The sequence below is a fragment of the Dipodomys ordii genome, unplaced genomic scaffold, assembly GCF_000151885.1.
Source record: "Dipodomys ordii isolate 6190 unplaced genomic scaffold, Dord_2.0 Scaffold76, whole genome shotgun sequence".
NCBI classification, from domain to species: domain Eukaryota; kingdom Metazoa; phylum Chordata; class Mammalia; order Rodentia; family Heteromyidae; genus Dipodomys; species Dipodomys ordii.
In genome coordinates this window covers 5,907,176-5,926,799 of record NW_012267292.1, presented here as the reverse complement: position 1 = coordinate 5,926,799, position 19,624 = coordinate 5,907,176, and the positions used below count along the sequence as shown (strand labels likewise).

Below are 19,624 nucleotides of genomic sequence, written 5' to 3'. Positions count from 1 at the left end.
TTTAAATCTTAGCACCAGCAACAACAACATAAAAGGCAGGACACAAGTTATTAGCTATATATTACAGCCACCAGGTTTTTAATCCCTATCTACCTAGTTAGTTCCCCTTTCTATTTCTCTCTCTCAGATCTAGGAAAGAAATGGAAGTTTGTAGCACATGAAGTATGGTCTAAAAGGTTTGTTTATATATTTTTAAAAATTTATTTGTTCATACTTCCTATTTTTACTTATCCTTAAATAGTTGTACGAAAGGGATTCCAACAAAATATTTAGATTCTTAGTGTCTCATAAAAATATAACAGAAGAAGAAGCTTGTGTGGAATTAGAGCTGGAAAGATCATGGGCCATGTAGTCCAAACTCATCCTTTGAATCTCCTGAGATTGGGGAGACTAAGCAATTATCCAGATGACATGGAGAGAAAGAAAGTCTGGACTAGAAGAAACCTCCCAACACTCAAGCCATGTTTTCAAAAATATTATAGACTACTAAGCATCTGGAAGCAGGTGAGCCAAAGTGTAAACCATGAAGCATGTGAGGGACTCTTACCCATACAAGACACTGTGGAGGTCATCTGGCAGCTTCTTCCTTCTCATGTAGGAGTCCTGCCGATGGCATCACTGGCAGGTGACTCCTGGTCTTCACTTGCCCCTTGTGAATGAGGATGAGTTCTTTATTATGTCTTTGAATATCTCTACAAACAAATAAATGTATTCTGGCAGAAGGTCAAATCTATCTTTGCAGCATTGACCCATAAAGAGTAAGAGTACCCAGAGTGGCCTGGTACTGGTGGTAGTGATTGGTGAATCATTTTTTGATCTTCAAATGAAGACACTGACACCTATGCTATTGAATCGTTGTGAAGATTAGAGATGTAGTTTGTAAAGAATCTGCCATTGTGCTTGCTTGGAAAGAGATATCCAAACTGGAGTTATAATTGGGTTTTATCATCACAATTCCATGTTTTAAAATTATGCCTTCTGGAACAACATAGACTGTGTCTAATCCTGCAAATATTTGAAAGCAGTTAGCATGACCCTCAAAGTCTTCTCCTCGTCAGACTAAATATTCCCTGATCCCTCTGCCATTCTTCCTGCAATGTGTTTTGGATGCCTTCATTGCTTTCATTCCCTCCTATTTATCAATTCCCCCCTTTAAAATGTGGTGGCCAAATGTGATCAGTACGACCCACTCTACAGTGGAATAATTACTACCCTTGATCTGGATATTCCACATCTCCTAAAACAACCTAGATAAATGTTAGCATTCTTGGAGGCCAGATCACATAGTTGGCTCAAGGAAATCCTGATTCTGCTATCCAGAACACAAGCTATGTCTCCCAACTTTGTGTCAACTGCAGACTTGATGGGCATGATTTTTACATCTTTAGCCAAGCTGTTCATAAAGATGTTGAACTAGAAAAGGATGAAGACTGAGCTTGGAGAATCCTTATCTACATTCTGACATCCATTCAATGTCATCCATTTGGTGTCATTGTTTCACCAGTTTCCAATATATACACCTACATGTTAAAAGAAAAAAGAAACTCAGCAAGATAGAATCATAGTTTTGAAATTGGATATAGAATTTATCTGGAGGCAAAATTCCATTCTTTTTTTCAGTGAAAACAGGTTTTTTGAAACCATAATTGGGACAACATAAACTCATAAGATTATTTCATGTCTAAATTAATATGTAATGCTTAAAAAAGTCACTGTCTATAAATGTAAAATGATAATGCATTTTCTGAATTGTTGATATTTCAAAGTGTTGTGAAATTATTCTCTGGGTATAAGGAAAGAAGACGAAACCTTGAGATTTGGTATGTGTGGGAGAGAAGTTGCCCAAGTTAAAATATAACTTTTGGGAGGCTTTTCTATCTGTGATGGAGATCTCTAAGATAAAGAGACATCTTTACAATGAGGGAGAATGTAAAGAATACTAGATAATAGCTTACTGGTTGTAGTAATTCCCAGAAAATATTCTTAGCTTTGGTAAGTGGGATGGTTGATATAGTCCTTTCTCTTATTTAACATGATTTACTGAAGAATCCATTTATGTTCTGTGTACTACCAAAGATGTTTCTTTTTCCTCAATTTTGATGGTGAATGTACCCATTTTTGTTGTTTATTGTGCCAAAAGTGCTCAAAGCTTGGAAGCCCACCACTCATCATCTTCCTTAAAGGGTTCATTGATGCATCCTTTTCAAAGACTTCCTTTCTGGTGTATGTGCTGTATGGCTTTCTCTTTAGTCCAGATCCTCTCTTTTTATCTAGCCCATAATTGAAGAAGTGCCTGGCATCTAAGCATTCTTTCACATTGCAAAGTGAACAGACAGAATGTTAGCACTCTCAGACTGACCAGGAAATATTCTAGGAATGTTATGGTTCATTCATTCACTCTGTACTTGCTGAGCTCTATGACATCCCAAGTACTGACCCAGCCATTGGAGTCATAGTAGAGAACAAATGCCTATGTAGTTCCTTCTCTAAATGTGCTTTAGGACCAAGGGAGAAACAGTGTTACTGAGATAGCCAATAACAGCTGTAATGTAATAAGGCCTACAGAGAAAAAGAAAATGATTCCTATCCTTGGAGAGGTTGGGGAAGGTTTCCCTGCTTGATGTTCTGTCTGAGTGGAAGATGGAGTTAGAACAAGAATGAACATTGTGCAGAAAACAGCCAAATCCTAAGACCTGGTGCTGAATTAGAACAAGGTCAGAATGAGGGCAGGGGAAGTCAGAAAGACAAGAAAAATCAGAGGCTGGAGTGAAGCTGGGGAAGGAAGGCTAGTCTTGGAGGTCACAGGGAATGCTGTTTTTCTCTCTCTCTCTGTGTGTGTGTGTGTGTGTGTGTGTGTGTGTGTGTGTAAGAGTGTGCGATCAGTGTGTGTAGGGAGGGACTGCTATTGCACTCGTATGGGAAGTAGGAAGATAGCATGACAAAGGCCAGTTAGGAACTTACTGTCCTAACAGTGGACTTTCCACCCAACAGAGAGATGGAAAAACCAGAATAGATGAAAGACACTAAGGGTAGATTTTATAGGATTTGATGGCTCTGTATCACTATGATAGAGAAGAGGTATCCAGGGTTACCTGAGGAGGCTTCATGCATTTTATATATTTTTTTAGAATTTAATTTTATTTTATTTGTGAACATACTATACAGAGGGGTTACAATTACCAAGCATTGCAGCCTCCTCCTTTGTTTAGCCTTCACATCCCTTCCCAGCCTCCCCCCTCCCCCCCAATCCCAATCCTTCTCCTTCCTCCCCCTCCCCCCCGCATTTTATATTTTTTCATTGTAAATTTAATTGTCTAGTTTAATTGATCCACAATTGAAGCATGGCACAATGGAAATCATTTTAAGGAGACAGACCTGTTCCATACCTTACACTGTTGTTGACAAGGCAGATAACTGTGAGACAGTGAAAAACAAATGGTGTATGTTGTACAGGTCAATGGAAAAGAGCTTCTATGGTTGTTTGTTTGCCTTATTCAGATATCTTTAAGACATGGGGAAATAAGGTTCAATCTCAAAAGGAATAACACAATTATCTTTATTGTCATTATTATTTGAGCCTGATTCTTGAAATCTTCACTTCTTTCTTGGTGACTACAGTCATTGTAGTTAATGTATGTGAAAAGAGAATCACATAAAACTTGAGGGTACAGACTGAGAAAGAAGGGGAAGAATGATAGAAGGAGTGACATTGATCAAGATGCATGATACCCATAATCTGACTTGTTGAATTGAAACTCCTTTGTACAAGTACTTAAAGATAATAATAATACAAACATACTTCTTACCTGCATGGCCACTCAGACATGTCTCCATTTCCTTCCATCTCACTTCACCTAGCCACAGTATTTTCCCACATCAGGAAAACTTTCCAATAAGTGTGTACATTTGAACCTTTGGGATCTAGTGACAACATGGTTGGCTCACAGTCTAAGCCAGGTTGCCCAGTTTCCGTCTGGACTCCTGACAAACTGTGTGGTCAGGATTTAAAAATCAGAAACCTGGGAAAGGTGCCATGTGATGGACACAACCACCTCCAATGCCTTATATGTTCTCACCGTCATTTAACACATAGTGCAGGAAATCCTGTGCTTTGCAGAAGAACTTCAAAGAACCACTTCTAGATCTCATGGGTAACATTTGTTTTTTCCCTTGCTAACCCCAAAGTGTAGACAGGTATATATATTTTTTTTCTTGAGTAAATTGCTAGTGACACATCATTTTTTCCCCCTCCCATCCTCAGTCCAACTGTCCTCTGTAAGTACCTCACCTATGTAGACTAAATTGTACCTGGCTATTCAGAGGCCTGTTTAGTCTGTTTAGTATTCTTGCCTCTCCTTTCTTCATTTCTTCCTTCATTTCTTCCTTCCTTCCTGCCTTTCTTTCTTTCTTTCTTTCTTTCTTTCTCCCTTTCCTTCTCTTCCTTCCTTCCTTCCTTCCTTCCTTCCTATTTCCCTCCCTGCCTCCCTTCTTCCTTCCTTCCTTCCTTCCTCCCTCCCTCCCTTTCCTCCCTCCATCCTTTTCTCTTTTCCTTCCCTTTCCTTCCTTCCCCCTCCTTTCCTCTCTCCTTCCCTCTTCCCCTCCTCCCTGTTTTTGATGGTACTGGAGTTTGCACTTAGACTGAATTCTAGCAAACTGCATTCCCAGTTGCTAGACAGGTTCTCTACCACTTAAGCCCATGCCTCCAGTCCTTTTTATGGTTTAGTTTTTGTTGTTGTTTTGTTTTGTTTTCAGATTAGAGCCTCATCATTTCGTCTTGGCTAGCCTGGTAACATATCCCTCTACCTACAACTTTCCCTACAACCGGGATTCATTTTAAACATGCACCACCACACCTGGTTTGTTGGTTGAAATGAAATTTAGCTTTTTGCTTGAGCCTTTAACTGTGTCCTTCCCATTTGTAATTGGGATTACAGACATAAGCCATAATGCCTAAATTGTAGAATCTCTTTCTTTACTAAGTTCTGAATTTTCTTTCTCAAATTTTGCCCTCATTGCATCTATCAGCTATCTTCTACCTCAGTGTGTGCTCCTTCTTTGTGTAAGGTTGTATAATAAGAACTGCCATGTTTGTGTGTGTGTGTGTGAGAGAGAGAGTGTGTGTGAATGAGTGTGAGTGTGCATATGAATACTTGTTGGTATCAGGACTTAAACTCAGTGCCTAGAGCACTCGGTGCTTTACTACTTGAGCAATGCCTCCAGTTCTAGCTTTTTGCTCATTAATTGGACATAAGAGTCTCTCAAATTTGTCTTCCCTGGCTGGTTTTGGACTGTGATCCTCAGATCTCAGCCTCTCAAATAGCTAGGATTATAGGTGTGAGCTATCCTTTACACTAAATTTTATCTTGCATGTATCAGCAGATTTTCTTAATTTAAAGAAAAAGCTCTTCCCCAGTACAAGTCATCGGAAATGACTACATGGTATTAGGCCTGAGTCAAATGCTTCACTTGTTCCTTCTCTCATTTACTCACATGGTGTGTAGAGTAGAGTGGGTGAAGACATTCTGCAGTCTCAAGGAAAAGACAGTGAAGAAGCAAGTCTCTCTCCGGTAGTATATATTCCCTGTATATATTCCTGGAAACTCAGCGGAATATTACAAGGGTTGCATTGGATCCCTGAGATCCTGTCATCCATCTGGACATGGATTGCTGAGTGTCCAGATCACAATTTGAAATCGTTTCCTGAAGAAAAAAAAGATGAGCAATTGGCTACTCTGATAGGACTGAAGGAGGGGGGAAAAGCAAACAAAACCAAATCCAATGTGCTCATTACTTAAGGCAGAACTGAATTCACTAATCACAGTATTAAGCACTTAACACAAAAGTAAGTGTGAACAGATATTTTTCGTGTCCTTATAGCTCTAAGTTACAACAAGACAAATGGGTCCAAGTTTTGCCAGAAGATATAACTCTGTTTAATTGACGTGACCAGATTCCCAGTTTTGGCCACTGAGAAATGGGACATAGAATGAAACATTGATTCCTTTTGACCTCTTGCTTTTGTCTCCTCTCGGCAGAATATTGCGATGCATAATACAGTTGGTGGGGCCATGACCGGGCCTGGAACTCATCAGCTGGGCAATACCCGGATGCCCAACCACGACACCAGCGTTGTCATTCAGCAAGCCATGCCTTCGCCTCAGTCCAGCTCGGTCATCACACAGGCACCTTCTACCAACCGCCAAATTGGGTAAGGAGACCTCCTCAGCTGTTTCTGGGTCCTGGCTGGAGCTAAAGGAAGGTTCTGAACTTTCTCTGAGTTGCTGGTGCTTAGATTCTTTGGGTTTTACTGTCTCCTGGTTTTGCTGTCCAGATTCATTCGTCTTCCTGGCTGGTGTGATATGGCTAAGAGCACACAGTGATGCATTTGTCAAGAGAAGGGCCAGCGAGTCTTGGATTGATGGGAACTGTTTTGAATGTGGGTTTGAGAGGGAAAACAAGTCATTCAGTGGCCACAGTTCTTCAAATGAGATTTGTGACCTTGTAGAGGGTTGAAAGCAAATTTGTGGCTGTCAGAGAGAGCAGGATATCTTGGTGATGGTAAAGGAAAGTTCCATCAGCCAGACTTCCTCTTCAACTGGGTATCCCCCATGCTCCCCATCTTTCTGGGGGAGCTTCTCAGCCAGTCACCTGTGTAGTTCTACTGACCTCTTTCCTCTGATCCTTTTCCTATACTTCTATTCCTTGCTAATAATACCTCCTTATGAATGCTCCTTGTCTTCAGGAATCCCTACTCACTCCTGCAAAGATTTATTCCTCCCATCTCTGTAATATTGAAAAAAAATGGTAGAAGCATTCTATCACTGGAGCCTTGACACCTTGTATCAGGTGATGGAAATTGCCCTTGCCTCGTGTATCATGTGATTATTCTAGCCTTTAGCTAGATGATATGGTTTTCCCCTTAGCATTATGGGCATTAGCCAGCAGCATCTTAGAAACAAAGATCCTCCAGCCCAGCTTCTTCATCTCCAGAATGATGATACAGTCCTTTCTTCTCAACTTTGAAAGAGAAAAGATGAAATAATACATGAAACATAGATGAATAATAAAACAGGGATTCTTAGGAAGACAGGGTAATAATGTAAGCCAGAGAGCTATGACAAATGTATACTGCTGACCACTAGTGGCTCTATGTTCCCAAAACTGTCGGCTTAGAATAAGAAGCAAGGCCAGGCACTGGTGGCTCACACCTGTACTCCTAGCCAGTCAGGAGGCTGAGACCTGAGGATTGTAGTTCTAAGCAAGAGGAACAGGAAAGTCTGTGAGGCTCTTATCTCTAAATAACTAGCAGAAGGCTAGCTTAAGTGGGAGAGTACCAGCCTTGAGTGGAATAAAAAATAGCAAGAATTCAAGGCCTTGAGTTCAAGCCACAGTACTGGTATAAACAAACAAACAAACAGATATATAGGATCAGGGCTTTGCTGTGTTTGAAGTATTCATCAGAATTCAGCTTGAATTTTCAGTTGACTATGTGAAATTATGATGTGCTCAAATACTTAGAAACTGTCTCACAAACAGTCAATAGTTTTGTCTTTGTTTTGAATTCATGAATTCCAAGCGAGAACCGAAGGCGCAGTTTTCACTTTATTCTTCTTCAGAAGGCTCTAGAATGGGGGTCTCTCATTTCTCACATCTCTTGGCTCATCAGGTTGGGTTGTAACACCCAAAGAAACAAGTGCTATAGGCAATGACTATTTTGTGAGCTTACCATGGGCATATTTGATTTTCCATTTAAGAATCAGAAAATTAAGGTGGCCATCTGGATTCTAGACTTTGTTTAAACAATGACAAATATTAGCAAGTACCTCTGGTAAAGATTGCTTTGCTCTCAAGAGACACAGACAACAACTGTTGCTGTTATGGAAAGCCAGGGCCCTGCTCTGAGGGTGGGGTTGGTCCTTTAAAGACAGCATCTAAACCTCTAGAAACGCCTTCACTCTAGGGGACTGACTGAGGGTAGGCAATTCTCAGTTAGGCCAGCTAATTGTAATCATTTTATTTTTCTTCCAAGGGGAAAAACATAAAATGTGGTAGAGTTTACTAGCAGTTTTACAGCATTCCTCCCCCCTGGAGCTCCACTGCCTGCCCCTTTGTGCCCTTACCCACCATCCTCTTGGAGTCCATTGTTAACACAACACTGGCTTTCATGAAGCAATGTTTTAAAAGGCTAGCCCTAAATTTTAAGATGGGTGTTGATTCTTTCAATAATTTACCCAGATAGCCCCCAACTATCATTCTGGTAACATTGATAGGCTCTGTCACTGTGCCTGGATAGAGGAGGGGTGTTTCTCTTGTGTGACCTTCCAATGCACTCCCAGTGTGCATGCCCTCTTCCCATTCATTCCCCCTCTTGGAGTGTTGTATATCTCCCCTGGTGTGTTCTAGGAGATAATTGTCACTTTTAGCACTCTGTCCCATTGCCAAGCTGGAAGGGAGGCTATTTCTTTTCTCCAGATCCTCCCTGTTGTGCTTACTATGTTGATTCAAACCCACACATCCTGTCATTTCCATGTTGTGCCCTGTGACCCATCCAAAACCTGCCTGGATGATCGCTGGGCTCAGCGAGAACCAACACAGCCCATCTCACCAGTGGATTCAGTCTGAAACTCTAGGTGGTAGCATTTAGGGATGGTTGACTCTTTTATTTCTCTCAGCAAAGAGGAAATGAGTACTTACTTGAACACATATGAGTTCCCTCTGGAGACTGTGTCTTTAAATGAACATTTGAAATTGCATAGTACTTTTTTAAAGTATGTGTGTGTGTGTGTGTGTGTGTGTGTGTGTGTGTGTGTGTGTGTGTGTAGTGAGGCTGCACAGAACCATATTGTAGTAATATTCTGATTTTTATCACAACCTCAAATATTTAAGTGTCAAAATCTGGCCAAGCCACCTGCAAATGTTTGCCATGGCTACTGGCCAAGCAAAACAGCAAACAGCAATGAAAGTCTTCATTCAAGCTCAGTGCTTAAGCTTTATCCAGCCAGAGAGGCTGGGACCCACCTGTGCCCACGCTCAGTGCTTTTGTGCTGCAGCTTGTGGAGTGTGTTCCTGACTCCTGGCTCCTCTGCTTCCCTTTCCCCTTCTACCAACACAGAGCTTCTGCAGCCATCCCTCACCTTTTCTTCCTCCTGCCTTCATATTAGAATGCTTCTGCTTCAAAGCTTGAAAGTATTGGAAGTGATTGTTCACATAGAGGACTGGAAAATGGAAGTGATGCCAATTATCAGGGAAAGCTTTGAGTTCCAAAGCTATGCATCCTTGCAAGCATAAGATCTTTTAAAATTTTGTATGTATGTATGTATGTATGTAAGCATGTATGTATGTATGTATGTATGTATCTATCTATCTATCTATGTGGTGCTGGGTACTATAGCTTGAACTCAGAGCCTGGGCACTGTCCTTTAGATTTTTCACTCAAGTCTGGGGCCCTACCACCTGAGCCATATATCCACTTCTAGGTTTTTGGTAATTAACTGGAGATAAAGAGTCCTGCAAATATTTTTTCCCTGTTTGGCTTCAAACCTTAATCCTTAGATCTCAGTCTCTTGAGTATCTAGGACTAGAAGCCTGAGCCACTCAGTGCCTAGTAAGCAAGCATTTGATTTTTATTCTTTTGAGTCACAGGAAACCAAGAGGAGTGAAAATGCAAAAATCCAAAAAATTACATTAGCAGCATATGTAACTTTTATTCTGTAGCATAACAACTCACAGTACACGTTGTGCTCAGTGCTGTAAGAGCAGTGCTATTATCTCAATAGAAACTGGAGGTAGGTATAAATATCCCAAATTGCATTTGTGTGGTTAGGCAGGCTAGAAAAACACACAGCTCCAGGGAGTGTGGGAGGCATCCCCAAACTAGTGACTACTTGTGCTCCGTCAAACTGGCAGACGCTCTGTCGGGAAGAGTGTCCTTGGCTGATGGATGGGGAGCATTTTGGGAGATAAGTTTCCCAGATGGGGGGAAAAAAAGTGAGCCATGGGCTGTGGGAAGACAAGAGAAACAGAAAACAAGCATGTGTTAAATAGAGATGAAATCAATTCAGCCTTGAACCAAGTATGTGGTAGACTGCAAACAATATCTCTAGTCACTTTTATTAGATATCATGTAACAAGCTCATTAATTCAGGATCAAGTCAGGAAAGCCTGAGAAAAATGGTAGATGAGCAGGTAATGGAAGTATAAATCCTCCCTCTCTTTATCGCACTTATTGTATGAGACATTTTTGATATTTGTGGGAGCCAGTGATTAGTTAGAATATTAATAGACCCAAGCTTTCCTAAAGAAGGGGATTTCTCCTCATAGGATAAGTTATAATGGATAATTCATGCTCAGTAGTTCCCTAATTGAGCAAGGAACCTTATATAGAATATGGAACTATACAATAATAGATAGCAATACAGGGTTTTGACAGGTTCTGGGAGGCATTGCCAATGTGTATAACTGTGGGGATGGAAGGCGGGGAGAGAGACAGATAGACAGGCAGACAGACAAACAGAAACAGAGAGTACTGTGGTTGAACTCAGGGCCTCTCACTCTCACTTGGCATTTTTTGCTCAAGGTTGGTGCTTTACCACTTGCACCATACTGCCACTTCCAGCTCTTTGTGAGATCCTTGACACAGCGTGTCACATAGAACATCTGCCATAGCTCCATGGACATGACCAAGGAAGATACACAAGCAAACCAAGGACGAAAAACAAAAATGCACAGAAAAGCTTAATGCATCTCAAGACTCATGGTTTCCAAATTAAGGAGAGTTGCAAGGCTTTGCTGTGTGGCTTAGAGTTGTCATTCAAAGTGTCACTATGAAAGGAATATTAGTAGGTTTGAGGAGTTTGTGTCATTAGCGCTCTAGGGGAAACTAAGTGAGGCAGATCAGCAAATGATGCGGTGAAGGCGGTTTAAAGATCTAAATCATAAAGCAGTCCAAGGAAGTGTTTGCTCTGTATATGTGTATGTGCATAAAATTATTAAGAATTTTCCTAAATGTCTCAGCTACCGTGAGCATGGCTAAGGTTGTCACTGTCCCTCAGAAGCTAATTCTGGAAGCCTCCATGCCAGCTCTTTCCTGCTGGAGGCCGGAAGGTAGCTCTCAGATTGTCACACTGCCCCTCAGCCTTTGGCCAGGACAACTTGAAGCCCACTTGGAGTAATTCAGACCAGAAGCCATTATTTCCTGCTTTGTGTTTCACTGAATATCACAGCTATGAACATAGCTTTATTGTTAGAAAGCTGCTGGATCTTTCACAGCCCTGAGAACATTTATGAGGGCCCTTCAGGGGGATGCTTTCTGGGAGGGTTGACAGACTTAGCCATATGGCTCCCGTTAAATCCCATGCAGAGCCCTGAGAAATTACCTCTGACAAGGGGGCCAGCAGCCTTCCCCTCACAGTTTTATGTGTGGAACGAAACATTAAGTACCGATAGTTGAGGAAATATAATGTTTCTCAACATTCAAAAGTTGTAACACCACGTGGTATTGTGGCCAGATGAAGGAGGTAGAGTCAGAACACAGGAGCACATGGCTGGGTAGCCCCCAAACTGAAAAATACCCCTTCTCTCCTCTCCAAACCTGGCTAGTGCCTCTCACTCCTCAGGCAAGCCGTGTGTCTTGGTGTCTCCACTTCTCTTGGCAGAAGAAATCTGCAGTCATTCCTAGAGGGCTCAAGCCCTTTGTTAGAAAAGCCTTTGAGTAGGAGACTAATACTGAAGAAAAGGGAAGAAGCTAATGTTTATCCCATACTCCCTGTGTGATGGGTAGCCTTTGCATGGTATTTCCTACAATTTTCCAGTGGCTGGGAGGGGTATAGATTGCCCTTCCACCTTCCCCTTTATTGCTCCAAGAAGAGAAGTAACTTATTCCAAGTCACCAGCCAATGACATAAGCAAGATCTCTGAATGGGGGTCTGGTGGACTCCAGAATACAAGGTTCCTCCATGCTCCTGACCCTATGACATTAGTTCCAAGGAGAACACATAGTATGTCTGAGATGAGAGAATCATCCTTGGTCTATCTTGTCATAGGGTGAATAGCATCTGTTCATTCATCCATCTACAGAGTGGCCCAGAGCAGTGGTGCTTACACAGAGGACTAACAGCTTGCCTCAATCCTTCAATATATACTAGAGTTCCCAGGTCTTCAGAGACAGAGACCAGAGAATTTTTAAGTACATGAAAGCATAGAGTGGGTTGTGTCTGGGACATCTTTGGACGAAAGGCCCATGCATAAGAAATATGGAGTTACCACAAAGAAGAGACTGTCTTATCTGCAATATTTACTTTACCGCCATTGGGCTGCTTGACTTGAAAGAAGGCCCCAACTTCTACCCAAGCACGGTAGAATATCCAGATTGTTTCATTTCCTACAGGCATAAGTGACTTTGCTTATATCCTTTTCTTAGAGGAAAATTGTATTTCTGGACTTTAATAAGCAGAAGTCTGGCTCACAGAGTTTCCCAAAACTTCTGAGTAAGTTATCTCTATGTGCAATAAACTCACCAGTTTGGAACAGATAGGCACAGATGAAGGTCTGTTTTGAGAATAAATCACCAGCTTAGTCTGTGCCTACAGTAAATCAGGACTTTTGGACAATCTTTGAGAAGATATGCCTGGAAAGCTGAAGTTAGCTGAGCATACTACGTCTGGCCAGAGGAGAGGTGGAAATGTTCAGGTCATGGGTTAAGAGGTCCTGGGTTCTAAAGAGTTCAGATTCTGTCATGTAAAAGATTTGTGGACATAGCCAAGTACTCAGCTTCCCTTGGTCCATATGTGAAGTGGTTGGTCAATTAAGAAAGTCAATCTCAGCCCAGAATTCTCACTCAGTGCCTCTTTGTTACCTCATATTTATGCTCTCTTTTGGTTTGCTTTCTTTTAGGAGCCGAGTTTGCTGGAACTCTAGATTATTTAAGCTCCAGGATGTGTTTCTGTCTCCTGGAGGGTGAGGACAGGATAGAATCTGGGGATGTCTGGGAAGAGCAAGAGAAGGGCCTTGGCCTAGGAAGCTAGAAATACCTGAAAACAATCTCTTCTCTTTGTGAAGTGCTTTGTTTCCAAGACAGAGTTCCTATTACCATTTATTAAGACAGCATGAGAGCTTCCATTACATGGGAGTTAACATATATATATTTTTACAGTGGAATAAAGTGAGGTTTAGAAGATAAATGAATCACTCTAGGTCTCTGAATAGTGTCCAGGGCCAGGCCACCTGTGCCACATGCCCCACAGGTAAAAAAACCAACTTGGCTGTTAAGTTTCTTCACCTGTAAAATGGGAAGGTTATACCTGGAATCCCTCCCAGCCTTTTTCTAGCACTATAATGCTAGTGATTTTTACCACATTTAATTCTAAAAATGTGCTTGTAAGGAAGAAATCTCAAAACAATGGAAGACGTAACATAAATCTGATGCAAGAGACTTGGACAATGAAGTTTACCAAATAGATCACTGGGAAAATACAGTCACTTCTCTGGCTTGATTGTTGAGGGGTTCCTTTGTAATGGAACCGAAACATAGAGCTTCAGGTTATATTATCATTGTGTGCCTTTAGACAGGTAAACGTTGTAAAAGGTGCGAGTAATAAAGCATTTGGGTTTGAGGATATAATTTTAAATGCAATGATGACTACACTTTCTGTACTTATCAGAGTTCCTCCTCAGGCTTGGCTCTCTACTTCTTGTTTGTTGAGCTAGAACCATGAATGACATCTAACAGATCCATGTGGCTAAATAATATGGTATTTAGACAGTCTTGCAACAAAAGGTCAGCCATTCATTGAAGAAGAACACAAAGGATATTGCATGGAAAATGATGTATTTGCGCACATGTGCATGTGTATGAGTGTGTGTGTGTGTGTGTGTGTGTGTGCGCGTGCGTGCGTGTGTGTTGCTCTTGTAGGCTGAGTATGTTACAGGAAATGAACCTAATAAAGCTGAACTGGTAATTTGGAACTAGACACTTTGAGGTTTTGGAGCTTGACTATGTTCCTGCAACAGGGCAATACCCAGTGGACATTGCAGATTATTGGAGTTCTTTATTCCATAATAATATATAATTTATAAAGTCTGAGTAACTCTTGCCTGAACTGACTGAATGATAGGATCTCAGTTAAGAGAAATGCTCGTCTAGGAATTTGAGACAGCCTCATTGTACATATAGTCATGTAATTGGATATTTTGGGATTTAGAGCATAATTCATTTAATATCTTCTCTCAATCTCTTGGTGTGTGTGTGTGTGTGTGTGTGTGTGTGTGTGTGTGTGTGCACTCACACACTTGTATTAGGGCTTGAATTCATAGCCTAAGCACTGTCCTTAGCTTTTTTACTCAAGGTTGGAACTCAATCATTGGAGCCCCATCTTCATTTCTGGCTTTTTTGCTGGATAATTGGAGATAAAAGGTTATCTACTCATTCTGCCCATAATTCTGAGATCTCAGCCACCTGAGTAGCTAGTATAACAGGCATGAGCCACAGACATACATTTCATATATATATATATATATATATATATATATAATATTTAATTTATGTTTGACCAGATGGATCTTTTTTACAGATTTTTTTAAAAGTCATCTATGCTAGTACTAGGGCTTGAACCCAGGATTTTATGTTCTTCCTTTATCTTTTTTTGCTCAAGGCTGGCATTCTGCTGCTTGAGCCACAGCTCTACTTCTGGCTTTTGTCTTAATTGGAGCTAAGAGTCTCTTGGATTTAACTTTCTAGGCTGGATTTGAACTGTGACCCTCCGGTGTCAGCTTCCTGAGTTGCTAGAGTTGCAGACATCAGCCATGGGTACCCAGTTTACCATCATTGTTTTATATCATTTATAATGAAGATTTAGTCGATGTTTATTCAGGTCCCATGGACATTTTACCTTGAATGAGAATAATACCTAAACACATAACTTGGTTGTAAAGGGAATCCTTGATCTTAAGATTCAGTTATATTGAAATGTAAAATCATGTCAGGGCAAAGCCATTGCTAGAGGGGTGAGAAGCTGTAGCTGGCAGATCTGACTCTACCACTCACAGGCTCTGGGAGCTGAACAGGCCTCTTGACCTTCCTGAGCCCTTCTTTCCATCTTGTAAAGAATACCAACAATGAAACTACATTGACTACTAAGTGGTCTCTTGCCTGAGTTCTTAGAAATTCTAAAACAAGTTCTCAGGAATAATTCTGTTTTCTTGTCACACACCTAACAATGACACTGTTGGGCTGATGTGGACAATTGATAAAGAAATTCCAGAGGGCAGATGCACTTACATTTAGTAGACAATCTAGTTACCTCTTTGCCAAGCATGTTATGCTTTTGGTAAATATCAACTTAAAGTTCTTGTAGAGCAATAAACATTCTTAATGCTACCAGACATTTAAAAGAAGTTGGAGTAGGTTTTTTTTATAGTTTCCCCCCTTTGGCAAAGTGCATTTTGGCTGGTGATTAGGCCAGTAAACTCTGCAAAATGATAGGACCCTTGTGAGCATGGAGTAGAGACGTGCTGGAATGCACTTGGTTGCTTTTGTAGGGTTGCAGACCTTTGCAGAGAACAGATGGCCCCAAACACCTTTGAAATGCTAGAAATCACTTCCTGAATAACTTGGTACCCATCACATGTTGCTTCAAATATAGTAAGTCACAAGCCAAATGGCACCACACTTTACAGCTGACCTCCAATGTATTGTTTGCAGTATATGGAACTCATAAACATTTTCTACATGAATAATCATATTGATAACTGCAACAATAAACACCCATCTCCAAGTCACCAAGCCCCTGAGTACTTGTCACATGTATAGTCCCTTTCTCAGGATTTGTTGGGGGCAGGAGGGCAAGCATTTGATACACTCTCTGGGAATCTCTGCTTAGATGATTCTTCCTCATGTTTTCCACAAAGTATGGCTTTCCCAAATGAAGAACTAAGCAGTGTAGTGCTAGGTTAAAGAAAAGGTAAAACAAGGATACAGGCTGACCCATTGGAACAATGAGATGTACAAGACACTATGTTGAAAATGAACTTTATAACTTGGTGGGGGAGGGGGTAGTTGGGAAGGTGGGGAGGGAAGGTATGGTATAGGAAAGACAAAGGAGGTGGTAATAATGCTCCATAGGAAATGTACTCATTACCTTACTCAGGTAACTGTAACTCTATTTTTTACAATAAAAAACATAAAAAAGAAAAGATAAGGTAAATGAAGGCTGATTCTTTTTAAGACAGCTTAGACCATAGGAGTAGAAACATTTGGATAAATCAGAAAGTTAATGAAACTAAAGTCTACTTCTAAAGTTATCTGATAGCCTTTGTTGAGTTAGGATATATATTTAGGGTCAAAAGTAAAGAAAAACATAGCTTTATAGATGCATATTCCAAACCATAGTCTCTCTAAAACATTGAAAGAATGAATTGAAAATAATATCAAACTGAACTGCATGCTGTTAAAGGTGACTGAAGAATTTTACAGTCCAGGTGCACCCAAATGAAAATTGTGAGTGTATGTACACACATTTCATAATATTTTGTTTTACTAGGACATAATTCAGGCCTTCTGACAGGCATATAACCTTATTCAAAACACTTGAAGAATTTTTCCAGGTGTATTCTGAGTATTCTGCACAGCATAGTTTCCTTTTCTTTTCTAGCACTCTGAAGCCCCCTCCCTGCATAGCCCCCTCATTACAGGACAATAAGCTGCACTAGGGACTTAGAACCAATTTCAAACAATAGTCACAGTGATCTGACCCACAGACCTAAGGTTGAAAAAGACTCACGTGAATATGGATTTGTGTTCCTTGGCTTCAATTTTAGAAAATAGGAAGACTTTCTCACCATCTAGAAAATAACTATTTGGTTGATGGATTTTGTTTTCAGAAGGAGCTACTTTTATTTCTTGGACATCTTGACATCATTGGAATGCAGGGTCAGATATTTAAGAGCTAATGATGATGTCCCTAGAAAGTGGTGGGGCAAATCCTAGCCTGGAGGAGAGAGTTTCAGTTTAGGTGGTGATCCCCTCCCTGTGGCTAGGAGAGTAGAGATGTCATAGGAAATTGGCTGTGGCACTAGCCATGGTCTCTAGGCTTCACCAGAATGGCTTTGATATCTGCCAGGACATTTTTGACTTATCTGGAGTAAGGAGCATTCAACCAGTCCCCCAAATTTCTTTCCTCCCTCCTTTCTTTTCCCTCCCTCTCTCCCTCCTCTCTTCCCAACTCTCCTAGAAAGAAATCAGGGGGCAGGGTTTATATCGGATACATCAAATGGTTTACATCTGCCATTTGGCCATGATTTGACTCTAAGTCTGGAATTGGAGAAAGTTGAAACTTTTAACTAAAAGGAATATGGGAATTTGTGTGCGTGTGCATGTTTGTTGTCAAAGATTAGCTGTGTCCCAATCTCCCTTCATTGTGTGGCTGGCTGCTATTTATTTAATTTAGCTCAGTAGGCAGGCACTTTACAGAGAGAACTAGAGTAGTGAGTTTGTCCAGATCTCTTTTTGATGTATGTGTGTGTGTGTGCGTGTGTGTGTGTACGTGTGTGTGAAACACAGAGGAACAGAAACAATCAGAGAGACAAAGAGAGCTTTAGAAAAATAGCATGTGAAAACATTACCCTACAGGAAGCCACAGACAAGCCATCTTACATTGGGTCCACAGCATTCCATAATTATTATTGCCATTAGGAATAATTATTATTTGTTTTACTGAGTTGGCAGTTTGGAGTCCGCCTGATACAGAGGCTTCACACAGGAGTCATGGAACACAAAGCACTGAGACCACAAGTTACATGAACATGTTTAGACAGATGCCTTCTCTTGGTTCTTTTACCCATTGGGCTTTAAAATTGAAGGACAAGCCCATCAGAGACAAGCCCTATATGAATGAGCCCCAATGGCACATGGGAAGCCTTTGGATTGGATTGTCTGAAGACATTCAGTCTTGGCTATTTTCAAGCCAAGATGAAAATTAGTTCTGTTTGTGTAACTGTGATTATTTAATTGCAAATAAAAGATGGCTTTCAGTGAGAGACGAGGCTGAGCCATCTGAGAGGTCCGGGCAGGATATTTACAGCTTTTATGTATTCTTTTCCTAGTTTCTTAAGTCCATTGGCATACAAACTCTTCAGATTCTATAACATTTCTTTAACCCATTGCTGTCTCATGGAGAAGCCAATAGACCCCAGAGACCCCCAATTCTACTTTCTTTTTTTTCTTTCTTTCTCTCTTTTTCAACTAGTAAAGTTTTCATAACAGAACCAAAGAAAAAGTAGTATGCATGACAAGACATTCTTCCAGGCATTACTTTTTCCAGAGACTTCCTTGGTTCTTTGCCAAGGACTGTTACAGGCCTGTGGGCAATTCCAGAGAATAGTACAGGCCTTGAGTGGGCGTCTCTCTCCTCCTCGTAGCCTCTCCCTCCCACAGTTGTTTGTAGCTCAAGCAGCTGAATCAGAACCTCTAAGAGCTTCCTTAAAACTGCCAAATCAGAAGAAGGAAAAAGAAAAACACAGTTAGCCTCAGGTTGGTGCCTCAGAGCCTACAACTGAATGAATGTCAGCTTTAGCTTTGTTTCTGCAGATACTCCAACAGCCCAGCCTCCTTCCTAAAGCCTCTGTGACTCCTAGATAGCTAGGGAAGACCTGAACAAGCTCACTGGGAATGAGGGGAGGTACACATCTGGTGATAAATAACCCTCAATGAAGCAAGTTGGTTTTCAACATCACAGATGTGGTGTCAGAAGCATGTCTGCCCTGACCTCAGCATTAAAAAGAGACTATTTTTGTTTTTACCTTTCACTAAACAGGTTCCTCGGGCTAACGGCCCTGTATAAATAAGAAGCAAATGAAAGTTACACTGTAGTGATTTCCAGGGATTTGTGGCTCTGGATATTATATATAGAAAAACATATTTAGTAGGAAAAATAATACAAAGGAGTATTCTCATCTGGGGTTCTCATAAAAGATGACAAAATAGCACTGTAACAGAACAGAAATGCAGTACTTTCTCGTAGAATTAAAGCCTGTCTTCAGGTAAGACTTCATAGCAGGATAGACTTGCTTTTGTGTGTTGTTTTTTTAAAATTTTTTTTCCATTTTTCATTTGTTCCAAGAATTTAGCAGTAAGGAATGGCCAGGAGAAAGCATGGAGTTGAGTAAATACAGGACTTGAGTTCTTTTTCTTTTTCAATGTGACCTTTTTTTTTTCTTTTTGTTGGTCATGGGACTTGAACTCTGGGCCTGGGCACTGTGCCTTAGCTCTTCAGCTCAAGGCTAGCGCTCTACCACTTGAGCCACAGCACCACTTCCGGTTTTCTGGTGGTTAATTGGAGATAAGGGTCTCATGGGCTTTCCTTCTCGGGGTGCTTTGAACCACGATCCTCAGATCTCAGCCTTCTGAGTAGCTAGGATTACAGCTGTGAGCCACCAGTGCCCAGCCAATGTAACCTTCTTAAGGAGCTGGCTTTTTAAGAAAACCACATGGAAGCTTTAGTATGACCTTGTTCGTAATGGGTAAAAGCTACCAGCACAACTGTTTATCACAGCATTATTCACCATAGCTAAGATATGGAACCAACCCAGATGCTCCTCAGTAGATCAAGAAAATTATATATATATATATATA

The 19,624-nt window shown here is 40.9% G+C and overlaps 1 protein-coding gene across 1 annotated transcript in view; it reads left to right on the top strand.

Moving 5' to 3' along the window:
* Positions 1 to 19,624, top strand: part of Creb5 (cAMP responsive element binding protein 5) — a 407,169-nt gene that overhangs the window by 128,962 nt on the left and 258,583 nt on the right. The window contains exon 5 of the mRNA XM_013024413.1: positions 6,036 to 6,208. Within this exon, the coding sequence (XP_012879867.1) occupies positions 6,036 to 6,208 (173 nt within the window). The remainder of the gene's footprint in view (positions 1 to 6,035; positions 6,209 to 19,624) is intronic.